Below are 23,647 nucleotides of genomic sequence, written 5' to 3'. Positions count from 1 at the left end.
AAAACCCTGGAGGGAAGAACTGAAGGGAACTGCACATTGACCATGCGATCCCTACACCAAAAAAGCCAGCCAAAAACAGCTGAAAAACTCCAGAAGGAGAAAATAGAGAAAGAGACAAACATCGCCATGAGACTACGGGCTCTATGGAAAAGAAGAGACTGAGGGGACCCCATGTGGACACATGGGTATAATACATGCCAGAGCATGCTCAGAAAGGCTCAGAGTTCTAGAAACTTTGACATAAGTTTTTTGTGCCAGGCTCCATTGAATGATGTCACCCAATTGTGAGAACTGTCTTCCTGCTTGTTCTCAGAGAATTTACAATGCTAACCTTCCAGCCTGATAACCAATTTAAACTGTTTTCTCCTGTAGTTACTAAAATTTAGCAGATGTCTTTACAGTTTTCCAGAATTCCATGATGTGCGTTAGTTGGTTCCAGTGCATTATGGAGCAGATTTCAGTAGGACTTTAACTAGGACGAAGAACATTTCATTGCATGAATAGTTGCTGTGTTAGCAGATTTGTTCTATTAACATGTGTTTATAGAATCTTACTCTGTTCTTTCCTCAGGTAAAATAAAGATCCAGCGCTGATTTGACATGCAGGTAGGTGTGAAATCATGTATCATAAATTTATTTTCTTATTATAAACAAAAACCCTCCTAACTGATGCCCTGGCACTTGCTAGACAAGGGTGAAGGTGTTTTCCAAGCATATGTATATACTTCTTTCACAGAAGCTAGATTTCAGCACTTTAAGAGGAATTTAGTCAAGACATCCAAACTTAGCATCCTTCTGTTATGAAAAGTTCATGGATAATTCATCGTATTTATTCTTATTTGAGATACTGATGTATTTACTGTAGTTTTTATTCTACACTTTAAAGAGGAAAATGATGTATAAATACAAATGGAAATGCTTATCCCCCTGTACATAGATATTGGGGCACCCTAAAGACTAAGAACGTTTTTTGTTTTTATTGAATGGACAGAAATATTAAAATTGGTGCATTTCAATTTGCATAAAGTTGAGTTTTATAAAACATTGTGTGGCTTTGATACTCTATTGACATCAGAATGGATGAATGCTGTGTAATCTGAGAAGTGACTGGTCAGTGAAAATCTGCCACTGTTCATTCTCTGTTAAACATTTACCTTTAAGAGTAGCTGGTACTTTGTGATCCTTTGGACTGGCTTCAGGAGATAAGCATCCAATGAGAGTTTATGATCCAGTTTGTGTTGGCACTCCTTTGAAAACCATAGTGTGGAAATATTATTAAACATATAGTAGTATAATAAAACATGCATTCACACTTCTGATTTTCTCTTAATGCGAGGATATACATTCCTTTTTAGTTTGACAATCTTAAGACAGCTGTAAAACACTGGAAAGAATTTATTTTGTCAGTAAAATGTAAATGCTTTAAAACCTCATGTAACCCAATATAAATGTTTTCAGAAAGATCATGTGGTTAAGTTGGCCCCATTGGTAAATCATAACATTTCAGTGCGTCAGATTTCAAAATGTAGCAGCATAGCTTGAATCTGTCTTATGCGGGAGCACTGAGAGGAGAGGATCACCTTGCTGGTGGCTGGAAAAAATCAGTAAGTACAGCTTGGAGACATTTTTAAAACTTAAAAGTATTGGGGAGAAGTAAACTTCTGGAAAGGCTAAGTAAACTTCTGGAAAGTAAAAGTATTGAAACTTAAAAGTATTGGGGAGGAGTAAACTTCTGGAAAGGCTAAGAAGTAAACGTTCTTAGCCTTTCCAGACCCCAACTGAACCTTAACTCTCCATTAACTGACTGACTTTACCTTAACATGGTAAACAATATCTCTGCGAGAATCCTTAACTTAGTAAATACCATAAATTTGTAAATTTTTTTCTTTCTGTTAAATTTCTATCGATTTTTCACTGCTCCCAGTTGTGTATTTCCCTATTTTATTGTAACTGCAACGTTTTTCGTTCCGCACCTGTTAATGTTCTCATTGTATCTTCTTGTTACACCCCTTTGTTAATTGTAAACCGGCATGATGTGATTCCTATCGTGAATGCCGGTATAGAAAAAATACAAATAAATAAATAAATAAACTATTGGAGTTTATATTTTTGTGTTTTTGTGTGTTTTGTTTTAAATAGGTAGCCAGAAAAGCAGGCAACAAGTAGAAGTTTGTGTGTCGTATTTCCCAACCCTCCCACCCCTAGCTCATCCTTTAATTTATAGACAGGTGTCACTTTCACATTTAAAAAAAAAAAAAAAAATATATATATATATATATATATATGAAAAAAAAAAATTCAAATCAGCCTTTTAACTTCAACTCAGAAATTCCCTACACCTTATCAAGAGTTTGATCATTCCCATGTAGGTCACTACCAGATATATAGTGAATACAGTAATACATTTAAAGGACCCTAATTGTACGCATTCCTACTCCCATAGCAACCTAAAACTTAACTAGGAACTGAACAAATTTAAGATGAAGGCAGCAGTCCAGCAGCAAGAGAGGGGGCCTTCCAGTCTTTTGCATTGATTTTTTTTACCACCGGTGAGAAATTGTATGTGTGCATCTGATGCAAAGAGCTCCTGTCTCTCAGAGAACGAGTCCGATCTCTAGAGGCTAGAGTGGCAAACCTGGAAGAGCTAAGGCAGACAGAGAGCTATACAGATGAGACCTTCAGGCACTTATTAGCCAAGTTCCAACTCCAGTCTGGCAGCCCTGGTGCTGCCTTGGAGGAGGAAGGTCGCATGATCAGAGTGCATTAACCTGGTGCATCAGGAAATGATCCTATAGCAAGGACCTGCTCTCCAGGTGGTGCATTGTTCTCTCATACCGAGGATGTGTCTCCCAGGGCTCCTGCCCAGCAGGAAAGGGTTAGGTCAGCCGTCATAGTTGGTGATTTGATTATTAGGAATGTAGACAGCTGGGTGGCTGGTGGGCGTAAAGATTGCCTGGTAACATGCCTACCTGATGCGAAGGTGGCAGATCTCACGTGTCACCTAGATAGGATTTTAGACAGTGCTGCGGAGGAACCGGCTGTCGTGGTACATGTGGGCACCAGCAACATAGGAAAATGTGGGAGGCAGGTACTGGAAGCCAAATTTTGGCTCTTATGAGGAAAGCTGAAATCCAGACCCTCCAGGGTAGCATTCTCTGAAATGCTCCCTGTTCCACGTACAGGTCCCCAGAGGCAGGCAGAGCTCCAGAGTCTCAATGCATGGATGAGATGATGATGCAAGGAAGAGGGATTCAGTTTTGTAAGGAACTGGGGACCCTTTTGGGGAAGGGGGAATCTTTTCCGAAGGAATGGGCTCCACCTTAACTAGGGTGGAACCAGGATGCTGGTGCTAACCTTTAAAAAGGAGAGAGAACAGCTTTTAAACTAGAAAAAGGGGAAAGCTGGAGGAAGTGACGTTACTCCTCATGAGCACAGCCTAAATCTTTGCTCTCCGACTATACCAGGTCAAAGATTCGCCTTTAATAGCAATTGAGCCCAAATCTTGCACTTTGTGATAGATAAGTCACCCCAGCAGTGTCGGTGAAAAAGAATACCACAGATTTACGCAAATATTCGTATTTGAAAAGTGGCGAAGACACTGATGACGCGCGAGCCAAAATGGCGCCGGAGGATACCATTGAAGAAATGGAAGAGGCAAATAGTGAACCGAGCGACGCCAGTAGTGATTATCCTACCCACGCGGAGATGCGGGTTGGTTCGGAGAGTTGAGGCAGGACAAAAAATTATAAAACCGAAGTTTCAACTTTAATTGCCAAACTCCGAGAAGAAATGGCGGAGCTAGGCAGGAGGCTTGATGAGGCTGAGATTCGCCTCGATACACAGGGTGAAGGCTGGCACAGCATGCAAAAAGCCCATGCGCATTTGCAAGAAACTTGCCAAACTTTGGCAGATAAGTTAGAAGACATTGAAAATCGCAGTCGCTGCTGCAATATTCGGATCCGAGGCATTCCGTAAACTGAGGAATACGTCGACTGTGTCGCAATAGTTGAAAAAATCTCCCAGTTTTTTCTTGAGGCTGGAGACACCAATGTGGCAAGCACAGACTCTATTATCAAAATTGAAAGGGCTCATAGAACTCTTGGGTCGAAATTCGCGAATAAATCCTGCGATATAGTAGTCTGCTACCATTCCTTTATTCAAAAGGAGAAAATCTACAATGCAGCAAGGAAACAATGCATATGGCAATGGGAAGGCCACAATATTGGCATTTTTGCAGATCTAGCAGCAGCTACTCTGAAGAAGCGGCAGGACTTTCGCTGTATTACCACCAAGCTGATGGCAACCAACATATGATACAGGTGGCTTTTCCCGGGAGGTCTAGTATTTACAATACAGGGGACCTCACACCGTGCTAAAACAGTGGAGGACGCAGCAGAGATTCTACGGGAGGCGGGCCGCATCTCAAAAAAGATATAATTGCGATGGAGAAGGTACAGAGAAGGGCTACCAAAATGATAAGGGGAATGGAACAACTCCCCTATGAGGAAAGACTAAAGAGGTTAGGACTTTTCAGCTTGGAGAAGAGACGACTGAGGGGGGATATGATAGAGGTGTTTAAAATCATGAGAGGTCTAGAACGGGTAGATGTGAATCGGTTATTTACTCTTTCGGATAGTAGAAAGACTAGGGGACACTCAATGAAGTTAGCATGGGGCACATTTAAAACTAATCGGAGAAAGTTCTTTTTTACTCAACGCACAATTAAACTCTGGAATTTGTTGCCAGAGAATGTGGTTCATGCAGTTAGTATAGCTGTGTTTAAAAAAGGATTGGATAAGTTCTTGGAGGAGAAGGCCATTACCTGCTATTAAGTTCACTTAGAGAATAGCCACTGCCATTAGCAATGGTTACATGGAATAGACTAAGTTTTTGGGTGCTTGCCTGGATTGGCCACTGTTGGAGACGGGATGCTGGGCTTGATGGACCCTTGGTCTGACCCAGTATGGCATTTTCTTATGTTCTTATGTTCTTATGACGATTGAAATTCCACAGCAAGAGACCCGAACCGCAAACACCAACCCGACCAGCCAGTAAGTAGAAAAACCTCGCTGGCAAAGAGCTCTGAAAGGCAGACGGGAGCTTCAGCGCAACCCGGCCGGGAACATGAGAGATAGTAGACCAGCCTGAACATCTACGTTTACTTTGTGGTATTTACTGGCTGGCAGAACTTACAGATGTGCAGACAGTGAGCTGAAAATGTTTTTACAAAGTTTTTTTTCCGAATGGTGACTATTCTTTCTTTTTTGGACTCAGAGTTAACTTTTCATCAAACTATTAGGCAAGATCCTTATACCAGATATGCTGAACCTGTATCTGGAGATCAGAGGAGTGGCACATGACTTCCTCCGAGAATATCTGGGAACAGGAGATGTCCCAGGAACTAGGGAGAGGGGGGAGGGGAGTGGGGGAGAGGAAGGGTAGCCTACTTTACACTTGGGAGGTGGTTTTAGTTCTATTACAGGTGTGGATTCTAATTATTATTGTGCTTCATGATAATGAGGGAAGTCTGTCATACACCAACTTGCTGAATAGGCTTATCAGTTCTACCATGATATTGCTAGTGGGAGGAGATGCTGCCCATTTGGCTCAGAGAGAGTAAACGGAGATAAGGCCTAAATGCTTTGGGCGATGGGGGATGGTTTTATGTAAATGACGGCTTTAAATTTCTTTCACTCAATGTGAAGGGCCTCAAAATGCCACGAAAGCGCCGCTTGCTTTTTAAAGAAATAGAGTGATTACATGCAGATGTGGTGATTATTCAAGAGACGCATTTAAGGAGATGTTACCAAGGGTTGATGAAATCAGATAAATTTCCCCACCAATTTTGGGCAGCAGCTACCCCTACACACAAGTACATGGAATTGGGAATTATGCTCCATAAAGATTTTCATTTTGAGCTTAAGGAGACCCTCTCTGATCCTGATGGCAGATACTTGCTGGTGTGAAATTATCCATGGGAGGGGAACTTCTAACATTGGTATCGGTCTATGGTCCTACGGCCCACAAGGAGGCATTTCATCATTCTCTAGACCAGCGGTTCTCAACCGGTGTGTCGCAAAGCTCACACAGGTGTGTCGCTACACTTCCTGGTCCCCTGCTGACCCAGAGCTCCCCCTGCCCCAGCTAAATAGAAATTCATCCTCCGCCAGGGCTTAAAATGCTGATAGCCCTGGCGGAATGCAGCAGGAGAGCTGGAATCAGCGGCACCAGCATGGTCTCTTCTTCCCGCCCCCCCCCCTGTGGTCCAGAAGAGGAAGTGGAATGCAGCGGCCGCATGTGCGGGAAGAAGAGACCATGCTAGTACTAGCAGTGTGGCCCGAAGAAGAAAGGTGTGGCCTTAAGAATGAGCAGCGTGGCACAGAGCACAAGAGGAGCAACGTCAGCCCCCGCGGTCGATGGGAGTCCTTTCTCAATGCCACGAGGACTGGAAATGGAGGAGGCTGCTGCTGCCGCTAGTTAGGTGGGGGGAGAGAGTGAGCAAGCAAGCATGCATGTGTGTTTGAGATCCTGTATGTGTGTGTGTGTATGTGTGAGAGAGAGAGACAGTATGTATGTAAGTGAGTGACTGAGAGCCTGTATGTGTAAGGGTGTGATTGAAAACCTGTTTGTGTCAAAGAGAGTATGTGTGTATGACTGAGAATCTGTATGTGTGAGAGAGATCATGTGATTAAGAGCATGTGTGTGAGAGAGTATGTGATTGAGAGCCTGTGTGTAAGTGAGAGAAAGAGAGAGAGAGCATGTTTGTAAGTGTGTGAATGAGAGTCTGTGTGTAAGTGAAAGACACAGCATGTATGTAAGTGTGTGATTGAAAGCCTGTGTGTGAGTATGTGTAAAAAGACAGCATGTGTGTAAATGTGTGATTGAGCGTATATAAGTGAGAGAGAAAAAGCATGTGCAAATGTGCGTGATTGAGAGCCAGTGTGAGAGAGAGAGAGCTTGTGTGTGACTGAGAGAGAGGAGAAAGTTGCAAGCAAACCATCCCTCCTCCTGCTAACTCAAAACAATCTCAGGGCACCTGGATATCAAATGTTCTCAGGTATGTAGAGCAAAGCCTTTTTTTTCATTATTATTTTTCATTATTGGGTCTTTGTGCCTGCTATTTGGAAATAATTTATTGGTCTCTAGAAATGTTTGGTATGAGTTTTTAATTATTGGATATTTCATTCATTAGCTGGTTTTACTGCTATTGATTTTATATTTCTTGATTTGTTTTATGACACTGGTGATGTTTCTCTTTTTCCTTTGTTACACTGCATACAGAATCTCTGGCTTGTTGCAGTTTCCAGTTCAGTTTTCATTGGCATGTTTCTATTTATACTTTATTGTCTCTTTATTCTTTGTTAGGTGAGGATCTGAACATGTGACTGAGGTGAGGTATTCTGCTGGCGTGTAGTTTCTGTGCAGGACTCTATAGCAGCCTGGCTTGGTTCATTTTCCTAATAGGAGGAGTATTGGAGTTTTACGGCCTGGTGTAATATTTTCAGTTTTGCCTTGTAAGTTTGAGTGCTGGAAATTGGCACTGTTTTGGTATGGGATGTTTATGCAATTTCTGTTCAGACAGAGTACTTATCTTTCCTTTGTGTCATTCTTAACAATAAAAATAAATACTGGGCCTTTATTTTTTATTTCTGCCATGAATTGTAATGAGCAGTGTGTCACAGATGTGAGTGTGGTCTATCAGGTGGGAAAAAGGTCTATCAGGTGGGAAAAAGGTTGAGAACCACTGCTCTAGACTATATATTAGCAACTAAGATGGAGGGCCAGTCATAGGAGGGGATTTCAACCTAACCCGAGGTTGGATAACTCTACGGGCCAAAGCAATGACCCAAAATTAGCTAGAAATGAGCTGAAAACATTTATGAATAACCAGGGTGTTATATATGTGGAGATCTCGGCATCCTACTTCCAGGAACTATACGTTCTTTTCTCATCCTCATGAGAGCTACTCCCTTCTAGATATGTTCCTGGGAAGTAAATGTCATGTCCAGAGTTGTGGTCCTGGATATTGAACCCATTCTCTGGTCTGATCACGCCCCCATATGGTTTACTTTGCAGATACAGGAGTATGATAGAGGCCTTAGATTCTGGAGAATGAATGACTCCCTACTTGATGATGCCTCCTATGTAACTCAAATGGCCACTGATATAAAGGAATACATTGACATGAATGACACAGGGGATGTAAACTCGGTGGTTCTTTGGGACTGTCTAAAGGCTGTATTGCGGGGCAAATTAATTTCCAGAACTACATTTCTGAAGAAGCAAAGAGATGGCGAGCGAGTTCAGTTGCTTATCCAGCTAAAAGATCTGGAGAGGCTCCACAAGACTACCTTGTTGGCACAACCCACCTTAGCTAAATTGGGAGATTTAAGGCTCTTGAAGAGGATTCTGGAGTGGATTGGTAGTGTCAATAATTTCTGGACTCAAAGCCAGGGCAACAAGAACACTTCAAATCAACAAGAGGTTTTCAAATTTAGTTTATTTGACTTCTTAAAAGACAAGTGTTCCTGTGAGATGCGATATGCCCTCTATCTGTAATAACTAGCATCTCAATGACTATATGACATGCCCTGACTTATATAATCAAAATACAGCACTACCGAAGTTTCCAGAATGAATGACGTGACTGCCCAAAGACTTATTTACAAAGATACATTATGCTGTTGTCATGACAATCCAGTATGCATAGAAAATGCTTGTGAGGCCACCCTTCATTCACTTGTAAAAATAATACTCTCCACCTGTCTTCCCTGACACACCCTCCCACCATAAAAAGTTCCTTTATCACCCTGGCTTTGATGCACTGTGTTCCTTCTAGTATCCTGTTGTTCTTCTTTGTTGTGTACACAAATCGCAAGTCTGTGGCTTCAATAGGAGTTAGGCCTGAATTCCGTTTCTTGGCACCAGGATTTAATTAAAACTGTCACCTCACAGGATCTTCTTTTCAACTGGTTTCTGTCCGTTGAAATTATGCATTTGTAAGACAAAAGCTTGCATCCTGGTTTCATGCAAACTAAATTTCCTTGTATTATGAAGTAAATGTTGCCATTGAAAACTTGTACAGGTCCTTGGTGAGGCCTCACCTGGAGTACTGTGTTCAGTTCTGGAGACCGTATCTACAAAAAGACAAAGACAAGATGGAAGCGGTACAGAGAAGGGCGACCAGGAAGGTGGAGGATCTTCATAGGATGACGTACGAGGAGAGATTGAAGAATCTAAATATGTACACCCTGGAGGAGAGGAGGAGCAGAGGTGATATGATACAGACTTTCAGATACTTGAAAGGTTTTAATGATCCAAAAACAACGACAAACCTCTTCCGAGGGGAAAATAATCAGCAGAACCAGGGGTCATGATTTGAGGCTCCAGGGAGGAAGATTCAGAACCAATGTCAGGAAGTATTTCTTCACGGAGAGGGTGGTGGATGCCTGGAATGCCCTTCCGGAGGAAGTGGTGAAGACCAGAACTGTGAAAGACTTCAAAGGGGCGTGGGATAAACACTGCGGATCCATAAAGTCAAGAGGCCGCCAATGAAGAGTGGGTGACTCGCCAGAATGATGGCTATTGACACAATACCCTTATTAAATAAACATACACATGCTTACTGTGACTCCTACATCGCTCTAAGCTTCAACAGCAAGAGGTAATGGAAAAAAGGATTTGCACTCACAAAGAGGGGAGTAGCTGGCTTGTTACGGCGGTTACTACCCCAAACCAAATATGCCTGATACTTCACTTTCAATGCATATACAGCATAGCTCTCTGCTTCAATGACAGGGGAGAAGAATAACTGATACTTCACACATCCAGCAGAGCTCTCTGCTACAACGGCAATGGAGAAGAAAAAGGGTTCGCACTCAAAACGCGGGGAGTAGCTGGCTTGTTACGGCGGTTACTACCCCAAACCAAATGTGCCTGATACTTCACTTTCCATGCATATCCAGCATGGTTCTCTGCTGCATCGGCATGGGAGAAAGACTGATACATCACGCATTTCCAGCATAGCTCTCTGCTTCAACGGCAGGGGAAAAAAAAAAATTAACAAACAATTGCAGGGGGAAAAATAAAACAAAAACAAAAAACTGATGCTTCACGCATATCCTGCATAGCTTCAACAACAGGGGTGAAGAAAAAAAGGATTTGCAATCACAAAGCGAGGAGTAGCTGGCTTGTTACGGCGGTTACTACCCCAAACCAAATGTGCCTGATACTTCACTTTCAATGCATATCCAGCATGGCTCTCTGCTTCTACAGCAGGGGAGAAGTAAAAAAAAACCAACAAGAGCTGTACAACATAGTCTAGGTAAAACAAATAAGCATGGGTGTAGCTTGCTTATCGCGGCAGTTACTGCCCCTACTACCCCTAACTAATCAAGCTAGATATTTCACTTGCATGCAGCTCCATCACTGCTCTCTACATTAATGGTGGGGGTGGAAGGGGAATAGAACAAGGAGCTAAGAGTAACAGATAAGAATGAGAGAAAAAATGTGTGAGGCTTGCTGGGCAGACTGGATGGGCCATTCGGTCTTCTTCTGCCGTCATTTCTATGTTTCTATGTTTCTATGTTTCTATGAATAGGCCTCTTCCTGTTGATGCCAGTAGTTCTACTTCAGGGATATTCAGCAAGTCATGCTCAGAAAGACACTCAGAGTTCATTCACCTCTGACAGGCCACAGTACAGCAGAGGCGTCTGGGTATGTTTCCTTCCTAATATTGTGTATCTGATCAATCATATTCTTCATGTCCCTCTTGGAATACCATTAATGGACAGGTATTTCATCAACCAGTCTTCGATGATGAGCCATGACAAAGGAACTTAAAGTGTGTCCTAACCCCTAACCTTGGTATTTATCAGGTGTAGTGCATAGGTGTGTGTCCCTCTAGATTCCTAATTAATATGAAGGATACTCCCACAAGCATTCACTAGTTAATCAAACAACAACATTCAAATTGAATTACAATAATAATTCTCCAATTCTATGGTTAAAATACAAATATCATACTTTCATAATTATAGTCTTACACTTAAAATTTGCATTGCATAAGGAGAAAATACTATACTTAAACTATGCATACTGGATTGTCATGACAACAGCATAATGTATCTTTGTAAATAAGTCTATGGGCAGTCACGTCATTCATTCTGGAAACTTCGGTAGTGCTGTATTTTGATTATATAAGTCAGGGCATGTCATATAGTCATTGAGATGCTAGTTATTACAGATAGAGGGCATATCGCATCTCACAGGAACACTTGTCTTTTAAGAAGCCAAATAAACTAAATTTGAAAACCTCTTGTTGATTTGAAGTGTTCTTGTTGCCCTGGCTTTGAGTCCAGAAATTATTGACAGTAGCCAGTGGAGTTCTTTTAGTATGGGGGTGATGTGTTTGCTTTTTCGTGAGTTTGTGAGAACTCTTGTGATAACGGGTTCTTTATTCTAGGTTGGTGATTCACGTGGAAGGTTAAAATCCTGATTCTGTTCATACCATTTGTTCTTATCTGACCATTTATTGTTGTTATTTGACCACTGTGTAAATAAAAAAGAAAAAGGGGAAAGCTGACAGTCGCTCAGCAGCGCATAGTCGGAGAGAAGTATCTTCAAAGGATACTAATGAAGCATTAGAGTTAGGGCAATCCAAAAGAAAGGTTCTAGTAGTAAAAAAAATAGTCTAAGTGCTATAATTAAAAACTCACCTGAGCTAAAAGATACCAATTTATCCCTGTCAATTGAAAAGCAGAATGTAAATACAAACAAAAAACACACTTTGAAATGTTTGTATGCTAATGCAAGAAGTCTAAGAAGTAAGATGGGAGAATTAGAGTGAATAGCAGTGAATGATGACATAGACTTACTTGGTATGTCAGAGACAGGGTGGAAAGAGGATAACTAATAGCATAACGCTATACTGGGGTACAAATTATATCGCAATGAGAGAGAGGAGCATCTTGGTGGCAGAGTGGCGCCTTATGTCCAGGATGGCATAGAGTCCAACAGGATAAAGATCCTGCATGAAACTAAATGCATAATTGAATCTTTATGGGTAGAAATCCCTTGTGTGTTGAGGAAGAGTATAGTGATAGGAGTATACTACCGTCCACCTGGCCAAGATGGTGAGATGTACAGTGAAATGCTAAGAGAATTTAGGGAAGCTAACCAAACTGGTAGTGCAGTAATAATGGGAGATTTCAATTACCCCAATATTGATTAGGTAAGTGAAATATCAGGGCATGCTAGAGAGATAAAGTTCCTGGATGGAATAAATTGGTTCAGGAACCAACGAGAGGGAGCAATTTTAGATCTAATTCTCAGTGGATCGCAGGATTTGGTGAGTGGGGCCGCTTGGTAACAGTGATCATAATATGATCAAATTTGAATTAATGACCGGAAGGGGGATAGTAAGTAAATCCATGGCTCTAGCACTATACTTTCAAAAGGGAAACTTTGATAAAATGAGAAAAATAGTTAGAAAAAAAAAAGAAAGGTCCAGCTACAAATGTAAAAAATGTGCAACAGGCATGGACATTGTTAAAAAAATTACCATCCTAAAAGCACAGTCCAGATGTATTCCACGCATTAAGAAAGGTGGAAGGAAAGCAAAACAATTACCGGCATGGTTAAAAGGTGAAGTGAAAGACTATTTTAGCCAAAAGATCTTCATTCAAAAATTGGAAGTGAGCCGGCCAATGGTCAAAACAGGCAGCAGAGAGCGGAGTCCGGTGGACCATCCAAGGGTTGAGGCAGGTGGCAGACAACAGAGTCCGGTGAACAAGACAAGGGTTGAGGCAAGCGGTAGGCAGTAGAGTCTGGGGAACAAGCCAAGGGTTGAGAACACAAGATCAGGATCGCAAGGCAGACAACCAGCTTCTCCAAGGAGATGACCTGTTGTAAAGGCAAAGTGAAGAGCAAGGACTAGGCTTAAGTAGTTCCTGCTTGATGACGTCGAGATAGGGACCACGGGAATTTCTCCTGCTGCGACCCCTTTAAGAGCCTTGGTGAGGCGCACGTGCCTGAAGTTGCTGCTGAAGGTCAGGAGTCCGTGCTGGCTGCGTTCCTGCGCCACAGGGAAGAAGTGGTGGCGGTTTCCTGTTGCTGTGGAACAGGAGGGAGCAGCTTCGGGGCCGAGACGGGTAAGGGAAGAAAATAGGATAAAGCATAAGCATTGGCAAGTTAAATGTAAGACATTGATAAGACAGGCTAAGATAGAATTTGAAAAGAGTTGGCCATAGAGGCAAAAACTTACAATAAAAACTTTGTAAAATATATCCGAAGCGGAAAGGCGGTCAACAAAGTCCCGCATGAGAGGCTTCTAAGAAAACTAAAAAGTCAAGGGATAGGAGGTGATGTCCTTTTGTGGATTGCAAGCTGGTTAAAAGACAGGAAACAGAGAGTAGGATTAAATGGTAAATTTTCACAGTGGGAAAAGGTAAACAGAGGAGTGCCTCAGGGATCTGTACTTGAACCGGTGCTTTTTAATATACTTATAAATGATGATGAGTGAGGTGATCAAATTTGCAGATGACACAAAATTATGTAGAGTAGATAAATCTCAAGCACATTGTAATGAATTGCAGGAAAACCTTGTGAAACTGGAAGATTGGGCTTCCAAATGGCAGATGAAATTTAACGTGGACAAGTGCAAAGTGATGCATATAGGAAAAATAACCCTTGCTGTATTTACACAATGTTAGGTTCTATCTTAGGAGTTACCATCCAGGAAAGAGATCCAGGCGTCATAGTGGATAATACATTGAAATTGTTGGCTCAGTGTGCTGTGGTGATCAAAAAAACAAACAGAATGTTAGGAATTATTAGGAAGGGAAAGGCAAATAAAATGAGGATATCATAATGCCTCTGTATCGCTCTGTGGAGAGACCGCACCTTGAATACTGTGTGCAGTTCTGGTCACCGCATCTCAAAAAGGATATAGCTGCACTGGAGAAAGTGCAGAGAAGGGCGACCAAAATGATAAGGGGTATGGAACGGCTGTCCTATGAGGAAAGGATAAAGAAGTTAGGGCTGTTCAGTTTTGAGAAGAGACATTTGAGGGGGGATATGATAGAAGTCTACAAAATAATAAAAGGACATGAATATGTTTAATGTAAATCATTTATTTTCATCTCTCAGATAACAGAAGGACCAGGGGGCACTCCATGAAGTTAGCAAGTAGCTCACTTAAAACAAATCGAAGAAAATTCTTTTTTCACTCAGCACACATCCTCTGGAATTTATTGCTAGAGGATGTGATTACAGCAGTTAGTGTAACTGGGTTTAAAAAAGGTTTGGATAAGTTCCTAGAGGAAAAATCCATAAACTGCTATTACGGTAATTAATAAGCAATAGTAGCTTGTAATGTATCTGTTTGGGTACTTGCCAGGTGCTTGTGACTTGGATTGGCTACTGTTGGAGACAGAATACTGTGCTTGATGGACCTTTGGTCTGACCCAGTGTGGCATATCTTATGTTCTTATATGCTTTTGTTTTCACCAGCCATAAACGTTGCATTGCAGTAATTGCTCATTATATTGCCCCTTATGGCACCAGTCCATTCTCTGCCCTATGAATCATGACCCAGATGGTGGATTGTAAACAAATTTGTGGCCAGAAATTATGGAGCTTTAAAAAGAAATACAGTGCTTTAGTATTGCAAGGACCACTCTCCTGTTAAGTGGCACTCTGTGAATTTTAGCATTGTTATTTTATATATCGCTTGGAAATTTTACCCAATGTGGTGCCTTTTGATTTTGAGAGGGTGTAGGGGGTGCAGATGGCCAGACATCATCCTCTATATGTCTGATTCTAGGTGAAAAAGGTCAGGGTGGGTAATATGAACTACCAATAAGACATGAACTTAAATCCAAATAAAATAAATGTTAAACTGGCATTAGAAATTATTTTTTCATTTAAACTCAGTTTTATTTATGCATCATTTCATAAAACAAATAGTCAACTACCTCTATTCCCCTAAACAGCTTTTGGTTTGAATTTTCACCGTACCTGGAAAAAAAGACTATCTCCGCATTGTCTCCAGAGAGCTTCTGACCGGGGCTTGTTTTGGCAGTACTTCTCATATACTTGAAGATCCTCTTTCTGGAACAAGAGAAAGTATTTATCAACCTCCTATCTACAAAACAAAAACAAAAACCCACCAAAATAAACTGCCATATTTATCCTTCTTTGTTGTTCTTGCAACAACAATGTTTGCAAAATTTTTACATATTATATTTTATATACATAATAAGGTTAGCTTTAAGAAACATATAGTGCAGCATATGTTTCCTGACAGTGTGGGGATATTTTTATTTTTAATTTGAAAGAAGTAAATAAACTGTACATTTCTAGCAGATGGTATCCAGAGTTTTTGCAAACATCTTTGTTGAAGATTAATTAGAGGCCACTCAGGTATTTATTTTTCTTCTGCTATACATGGGAGTGATGAGAATTAAGATGATATCCTAAGAAATTGCTAAAAAATAAATTATAGTTTTGAATTTCCGCCCAAGTCTTGTCTGTTTGTTTCAGACTTAGTTGATAGATATCCCTAAAATGAAAGACACTGATTCAAATGCTAAACAAACCCTAATTTTTTTTTTTAATTTTATTTGGAAGTGGCGATTGCTGAGAGTATTACTAGAGATCCTTTAGCCCTCTAAAACTGGGAATGAGTTGGGAGTGCCAAATTTTAGATTGGGTTTATACTGTTAGTTTAAGACATGAATAGTGTTCCATGACAGCAAATCATGGGTACAAATAGAACAGTGGTTCATGGCAGATACTCCTGTTGGCATCTTAGCTTTGATTTCCTGTAAACTTAGATCATTTAAGGGTGGTACCTATTCATGCATTGGCTTTTCTTTACAGTATGAGAGAGGATAAAAAATTATGTCTACTGAAAATCTTTTCTGATCTTGTGCCTCTACCATATAACCTGTTTTATCCTCTGGGAATCCTTTCAAAAACATTCAGTATGTGGGAACATTTTAGCTTTTATAATGACATGGAGTAATTAAAAGATGATTAAACTAGTGCGTTACAAGAAGTTTAACTAGAACATTCATCTAAATAGCATAACTTTTATGCCTGTCTGCAGGTCTGTCACTTCCTCGATACATGAGGTTAAAAATTATCTGTATCATTCGGCCAGCCACAGAAAGGCCCAGCGACCAGCCGCTCTCACTCCAGCATTGCTGGACTCACTGGACACTGCCTGAATCTCTCGCAGCAAAGACACCTCCATCACTCGCCCGCTCCTGTACCTCTTTCTAAGCGCACATGCACCCAGCCAAGGCTTAAAGGGTCCTTAGCCGGAAAACTCCCATGGCGTGCTTTGATGACATCACAAGCAAGGAACTACTTAAACGCCAGTGGGACTTTTGACTAGTACCTCAGCAACGGATCTCCTGCCTTGCCATGTGTTGCCTCATATGTTTCCTGCTTTGCCTCGTCTAGCCCCTCCAGCCTTGTCCTGTCTGGTCTGCCCTACCTTGCCTCGGCTCACTTACTCAGATTTGACCTCTGCTTCGGACCTGGACGACTCTCTCGCCTGCTGCTTGCCACTGACCTTTGCTTCAGACCTGGACTATGCCTTGCTCGCCGCCTGCCCTGACCTTCGGCCTGAACTCGGAAATTGCCTGACTGCTGCCCACCCTGACCTCAGCTTGGCCTTGGACTCCCTCTTTCTGTTTGCCCTGTGGGACTATTGCCTGCTGGTCCCTGGAATCTAAGGGCTCAATCTGCAGTGAATGGGGTTGGTACAGATGAAGCTCATATTCTGTTCTAGCCCAGGGTGCGTTCACCAGCTGTCAGGTTCACCTATTAGGCTGTGCCAACCATGCGACAGCACAGAGGTCCAGTCTGCTTTCAAGTTTGCTGAGGGCATGGATTTGGCAGACTCATCCGTTCTTCATGCCATTACAGGGTTGGCCCAGCGCATTCAGCAGCAACAAGGGATCTTGGACCTGGTAGTAAGGATGGACACCATGCAGGTTCAGCTCCCAGCACTGGCTCTACCTACACCCAAACTGGTCCATCTGCTAGATCAATGCTATACCTACCTCCGCCTCCCAGATACCTTGGGAAGCCTAAGGAATGCAGGGGTTTTATAAATCAGTGCTGGATGCACTTTGAGCTCCAGTTTGCCCTGTTTTCTACCATATTTGCTGTCCTTGATCGACGCTGCTCTTGCTTGGTCTTCCCCATTATGGAAACGCGATGATTCAGTTGTGAAGAATCTGGACGGCTTTCTCCAACAGTTTTGCTTGGTTTTTGATGAGCCTGCCTGCACCTCCTCCACTGCTGCAGAACTAATACAAATCTGCCCCGGCACACACATGGTTGGAGAACATGTAATACAGTTTCGTACTCTGGCTTTGGAGCTCCAAAGGAGCAAAGATAGCCAGAGAGCCATCTTCTGGCAGGGATTGCCTGGTTGGATTAAGGACGTGCTGGCCGGCCATGATATCCCTCCTACCTTAGAAGGTCTGATCGCTCTGCCCATTCGGGTAGACCTAAGGTTTCAAGAACGGGCTCAGGAGTGCAAGACCTCTTTGTGGCCTATCCATCTGGCTTCCTGATTCCAACGTCCCCTGACATCCTCACTTGAGGTCTCCAAAGAAGAAAAATGGAGATAGAGACAACTCTGGGCTCTACTTATATTGCGCTGGCCAGGGGCACTTTGCCAGTCACTACCCTGAGAAGTTGGGGAAATGCCTGCATCCAGGGTTGGTTGGGGAGGCAACCATAGGTCGGATACCATCCTCTCCACAGATGATGGTACCTGTTTGCTTTGCTTCAGAAAAATCCATGATCCACACCGAGGCTTTCTTGGACTCTGGGTCAGGTGGTAACTTTACTGAGGAGTCACGGGTGTGTCAGCACAGCCTGCCCACAACCACCTTAGAGAATGCTATTACCATCTTTTCAGTCTTCGGGGAGCCTCTCCCAGGTCAGCTCACCGAGGTGAACTTGTTTTTTATCATGCAGATGGGTCTTCTCCACAAGGAAACCCTCACTCTCTATGTGCTACCCAAGGCAGTCTATCCTATTATCTTGGGACTACCCTAGCTCCAGCAACACCAGCTCTCCATAAATTGGGACATGCTGCAAATGGCCTGATGGGGCCCCACATGGGTCGAGACATGTATATCTCCAATTCTGCCACCTGTTACCATGGCTTTAGCCACTGCCATGCCAGGAGTACTGCCACAATACGTCGCATATGCTGAGGTCTTCAACAAGCAACAGGCAGAAATCTTGCCTCAGTACAAATATATGATAGCCTGATTGACCACCTATAAGGGAAAATGCCACCTCAAAGTCAAGTCTATCCATAATTGGTGCCTGAGACTGATGCTGTGTCATAGTAGATCCAAGAAAATTTGGAAAAGGGCTTCATAAGGCCTTCCTCATCTGCAGGAGCAGGCTTCTTTGTTGGAAAAAAGGATGGATCCCTTAGGCTTTAACGCAATCACCAAGCAGAACTGCTATCCCGTGCAGCAGGGATGTTTTGCTCCAGCCCCTCATCCAGGCAACTTGCAGTGAAGAAGAAGGGAGGGGTGAATCTGGAGCAGATAGAGAAGAGAACACCTTTGCCCCCTAATCCAGCTCCTCCCCCCACCTTCTGTTGTCCCCCTCCCGCCCCCCCCCCCCCCCCCGATGATTCTGAAATAAGACACAGCAGAACAAGGAACAGACACAAAAAGGGGTTGAATTAGCACGAGTTTGAAACATATGAGCAGTTGTGCCCATTTATTTATTTACAGAATTTTTATGCCACCTTCATCTGCAGCTCAAGGCGGCTCATAAGGATGAAACATTCATAAAATCAAATAGAATGCACAAGGCCTTGATGAATGAAACAAGATTCAGACTTGTACTAATTAATTGAACTCCTTTCTGTGTCTGCTCCTAGAGCTTAATTTCTGGTGGAAAGACCCAGATCATTGTTCTACCACCTTTTTTCCAGAACCTAAGGAAGCAGAGTATAAATCAATTCTGGCTCGCCTGCAGGAACAGATGATTTCTGGCCTCCCAGGCCCTGGAGGAAGCATAGCAGATGAGGGAGGGTTGGAGTTTCTTACCCTGAGATGGGGGCTTAGATTTTTCTGTAGTTTTTCCAACAGAGTTGAGGAGGCTGTGAGAGAGAATGGCCAAGGTCGGAGTGAATGCCTTTCATCCCTACTGCTTTTGCCAATACTAGTATGCTGGTTTACAGGCCCCGCTACTGCCTATTGTATTAGCTTTTTGGCCCTTGTCTCTGCCCCTGGTGACCACACTGGGAGGAGGTGGAAGTGGCAAGAAAGTGAGGGGATGGGAGGGGGAAGGGAAGGAAGCGAGGTGGGGGAGGGGCAAGAGCGAGTGAGAGATTAGAGGGGATCCAGAGGGAGAGATGTGGGAAAGCAAAAGAGTGAATGAGCAGATTGAAGGGGCTGTTGGTTGTGTGGAGGAAAGGGGGAGAGTGAGGGGGATGGGTGCTGTGGGGAATGAGAGACGTGATCATAAATGGGGGAAGTCTGGGAGTGAGGCAATTGAAAGGTCAGAGAAAGGGGGAATAAAGGAATGAATGAGGAAAGCATGTGGTGCTGCTCCCTTTCTTCCTTCCCCTGAAGAGGCAAACATAAGAACATAAGAACATAAGAAAATGCCATACTGGGTCAGACCAAGGGTCCATCAAGCCCAGCATCCTGTTTCCAACAGTGGCCAATCCAGGCCATAAGAACCTGGCAAGTACCCAAAAACTAAGTCTATTCCATGTAACCATTGCTAATGGCAGTGGCTATTCTCTAAGTGAACTTAATAGCAGGTAATGGACTTCTCCTCCAAGAACTTATCCAATCCTTTTTTAAACACAGCTATACTAACTGCACGAACCACATTCTCTGGCAACAAATTCCAGAGTTTAATTGTGCGTTGAGTAAAAAAGAACTTTCTCCGATTAGTTTTAAATGTGCCCCATGCTAACTTCATGGAGTGTCCCCTAGTCCTTCTACTATCCGAAAGAGTAAATAACCGATTCACATCTACCCGTTCTAGACCTCTCATGATTTTAAACACCTCTATCATATCCCCCCTCAGTCGTCTCTTCTCCAAGCTGAAAAGTCCTAACCTCTTTAGTCTTTCCTCATAGGGGAGTTGTTCCATTCCCCTTATCATTTTGGTAGCCCTTCTCTGTACCTTCTCCATCGCAATTATATCTTTTTTGAGATGCGGCGACCAGAATTGTACACAGTATTCAAGGTGCGGTCTCACCATGGAGCGATACAGAGGCATTATGACATTTTCCGTTTTATTCATCCATCATTCCTTTTCTAATAATTCCCAACATTTTGAATTCTAGGCCCCCCTCCTCCTAGACCAAGGAAGCTGAAGAGAGCAGGTGGTACACGTCAGTCTACTCTCAACTAATTGTGGCTCAAAGAGGATGCCACTGACTTTCTGGTTAAGGAGGAAGAGAAGGGGAGTTGTTGGAGAGAGTTATTTTCTTAGGGGGGGAAGCGAAGAGGACTACAGGGAGTAGAAGTAAGAATTGGGGGTACAAGGACCACTTGGGGGGGAACAAGAACCACTGGAGGATTAATGGGGGAAGGGCTGGGAATGGAGAACCAGAATCCCCCAGGGCAGAGAGGAGGAGGAGGTGATAGAGAGAGAAAGGGCCCCCAATCTCTCTACCCTCCGCCTCAATACCTCAGTGATCCTCCATCCCCACTCACTAGCAATACTCAGTATCCAGCCAGACTTGGATTTAGGTGTCTGTGCACCATAGGCAATCGCCTAGTGAGCTAAATTTTGTAGATGCCAAATATCCAGGTCAAAAAGGAGTGCAACTGAGGAACCTGCTCTAGCAATCCACTTCAAAGAGAGGGGCACTGTTGTGGCACTCTGGGACTCTAGAGGGAAGTGGAGCTAGAGGGACTTCATCTTCTATCTGATCTCCAGGGTATCCCATCCTCCACTCTCCAATCCTGCCTATTGGTGCCCAAATCCTAAATCTGGCCCTGCCTCCAGCCATTCTTCACCTACCAGTCCTTGTGAAGAATGGCTGAGTATTGATGGTGGAGGATCACTGGTATAAGGCAGAAGAGGAAGAATGTGAAGTGTGTGAGAGAGAAAGAGTGTGTGTGTGTGGTTGAGAGGGGTAAATCACACCCAGCCCTAGCCCTGCCCCCTCTCCAGGTCACACCTGGCCCTGCTCTATCTCCCTTCTGTACCACAGTTCCAATTCCTTTTTGTCTGCAAATTAAGCTCTGGCTAGATGTGACATGCTACACATTGGTGGTTTTGTCCTTTTCTGCAGAAACACTGAAAGGCAATTCATAATGTTCTGATATAGTTTTATGCTATAGATTGACTAGTTGGAAGGATTATGTGAGGGATTTTGATACATGGGTAATTGTGTGCAAGCTTTTTTTTAGAGGGTAATCAGTATGGCAGTCTTACATGGATAGAGACCTTCATTTTCAGTTTTTATTTTATTTTTTCTGGGAATTTATCAGTGTTCGTTACAAGAAGAATGAAAAAGTTTATTTACCTGGAAATAGTCACATTTTTCCACTGATTTTTCCCATTTTAGTTTTTATTGTAATAAATACTGATGTCCAAATAATATAGAGGTGTTCCAGGACAAGCAGATCATCAACAGGCACAGGAGACCGTGATAAACTAGAAGCAGTCTTTATTCTCTCAATATTATAGTTGTCAGGCAGACATATCTTGCTTATAAAACCAATACAGCAACAATTATGTAAGTGCTATTGGTCCCCCGACACGGCCGTGTTTCACATTGGCTGCATCAGGAGGGACAGAGCAGGAGATCATAGCGATCTTCACCGATATAATTCACAAGGAAATCTTCATAGACATAGTCAAGAAACACAAGGCTTTAAAGACATTGACAGATGACAGATGTTAAAACACAATTTCAAATGACTCTCATAGGAGACGTCGACCAGCGAGACGGTCCAGACTGAAGATTCCTCACCAGTTGGTGGTAGTCCAACTTGATTTCAAGAAGGCCAAGAACACAAAAATCCATTCCTTGGTGCCCCCAGGAAGAGATTCTGGCACCCTGGATGAACTTGGGAGAAAGTTTATTTTTGGAGACTATGCTCAATGCCCATATAGGGGTACATTTTAAAAAACAGCGCGCGCGCGTACTTTTGTTCGCGCAACCGGTGCGAACAAAAGTACGCTGGATTTTAAAAGATACAAATGTAGCCGCGCGTATCTTTTAAAATCTGGGGTCGGCGCGCGCAAGGCTGCGCAAAATCAGCAGCCTGCGCGCGCTGAGCCGCGCAGCCTGCCTCTGTTCCCTCCGAGGCCGCTCCGAAATCGGAGCGGCCTCGGAGGGAACTTTTTTTTGTTTTATATTGAGGTGCTGGATTCATCCATTGGTTCAGTACTGTATCTTCTGCTACTAGTATAATTTTATTTAGGAGTTGGAGTTGGAATTTGTCTAAGATGTCTATGTCTTCTTGGATTGATCAGACTTCCTACTATGTCCTGATGCTGGAAGATTGGAAAAGGGGGGGGGGGGGATGATAGCACAACAACAACCACAACAACAATTAAAAAAGGGGTGGGGGGAGGTAGGGGAGGGAAATGTCAGTTTAGAATAGAATATATAAATAATAAAAAACTTACTAATAGCAATCTATAGCTACGCTGAAGGGAAAAAAGAGCAACTAGGCATTTCCTGGCGTGTAGCCAGATGGACTCAGAACAAATGGGATAGTATCCGCATGCTAGCAGTTGGAGACGGATCTGACGTCAGCACGGGTGCGTATATATCCCCACAGGAAGCGTAGCTATTCAGTAATTTCCGTCTCCAAAGCAGTTTGGAGTGCCTGCACGCTAGTTGAGCGTGCTTTCCAAGACTACTTTAATTTTTCTCTTTTTCTTCTCATTCTAGATTCTACTTTGTTTTTCCCGTCTATTCGACTTAGAGCCCCGCGCTCCTGCGGTAGATACCCAAGGGTTCCTCCCCCAGCGAGCGCCCGGGGTGATTGCCGTGCTCCCCCGGCGGTGAAAGTCCTCGGTCCTGCCGAAGCGCGGCAGTGACACAGCCCCCGGACGCAGTTCGGGTGAGGCATACGAGGCCCTCAGTCCCGGCGTGGACGAGGTAGCGGGTGCATATCCTCAATTGCGGCGGTGAGGTGGTTCCTTCCCCCGCAGCCGGAGACCGCCTGTGTTCAAGCCGGGAAGCGCCGAAGCTGGTAAGGAGTACATCTCTTCCACGGGTCCCCGAAGCGCAGAGGATCGGCGGCGTGGCACGCCGTGGAGGACGCCATTGTGGGGCCTTGTCAGGTACTCCGCGCCCCTAATAGGCGCAGCTTTCTTCCTCCTTGGCTTTGTTTCGGTGAATTGCTGAGCGCCTATTTGAATGCCACTGAGCGTATATCGCTAGCCGCATATTGCTGAGAGCTTATTGCATGCAATTTGAGCGTATATGGCTAACCGCTTATTGTTGAAAGCCTATTGAATGCAAATTGAGCGTATATTGCTGACCGCTTATTGCTGAGAGCCTATTGAATGCAAATTGAGCGTATATTGCTGACCGCTTATTGCTGACAGCCTATTGAATGCACATTGGGGTAGATTTTCAAATACCGCAAATAGGCGTACTTTTGTTG

General features: G+C 43.3%; 1 protein-coding gene across 1 annotated transcript in view; it reads right to left on the bottom strand.

Annotated features, from left to right (window-relative positions):
• The window catches only part of MCF2L2 (MCF.2 cell line derived transforming sequence-like 2), a 774,003-nt gene that overhangs the window by 204,114 nt on the left and 546,242 nt on the right, over nt 1-23,647 (bottom strand). The window contains 2 exon segments of the mRNA XM_029615373.1: nt 1,154-1,246; nt 15,018-15,110. Of these exon segments, the coding sequence (XP_029471233.1) occupies nt 1,154-1,246; nt 15,018-15,110 (186 nt within the window).

This window comes from Rhinatrema bivittatum, chromosome 9, assembly GCF_901001135.1.
Source record: "Rhinatrema bivittatum chromosome 9, aRhiBiv1.1, whole genome shotgun sequence".
NCBI classification, from domain to species: Eukaryota; Metazoa; Chordata; class Amphibia; order Gymnophiona; family Rhinatrematidae; genus Rhinatrema; species Rhinatrema bivittatum.
This window is presented reverse-complemented; position numbering and strand designations above follow the sequence as displayed.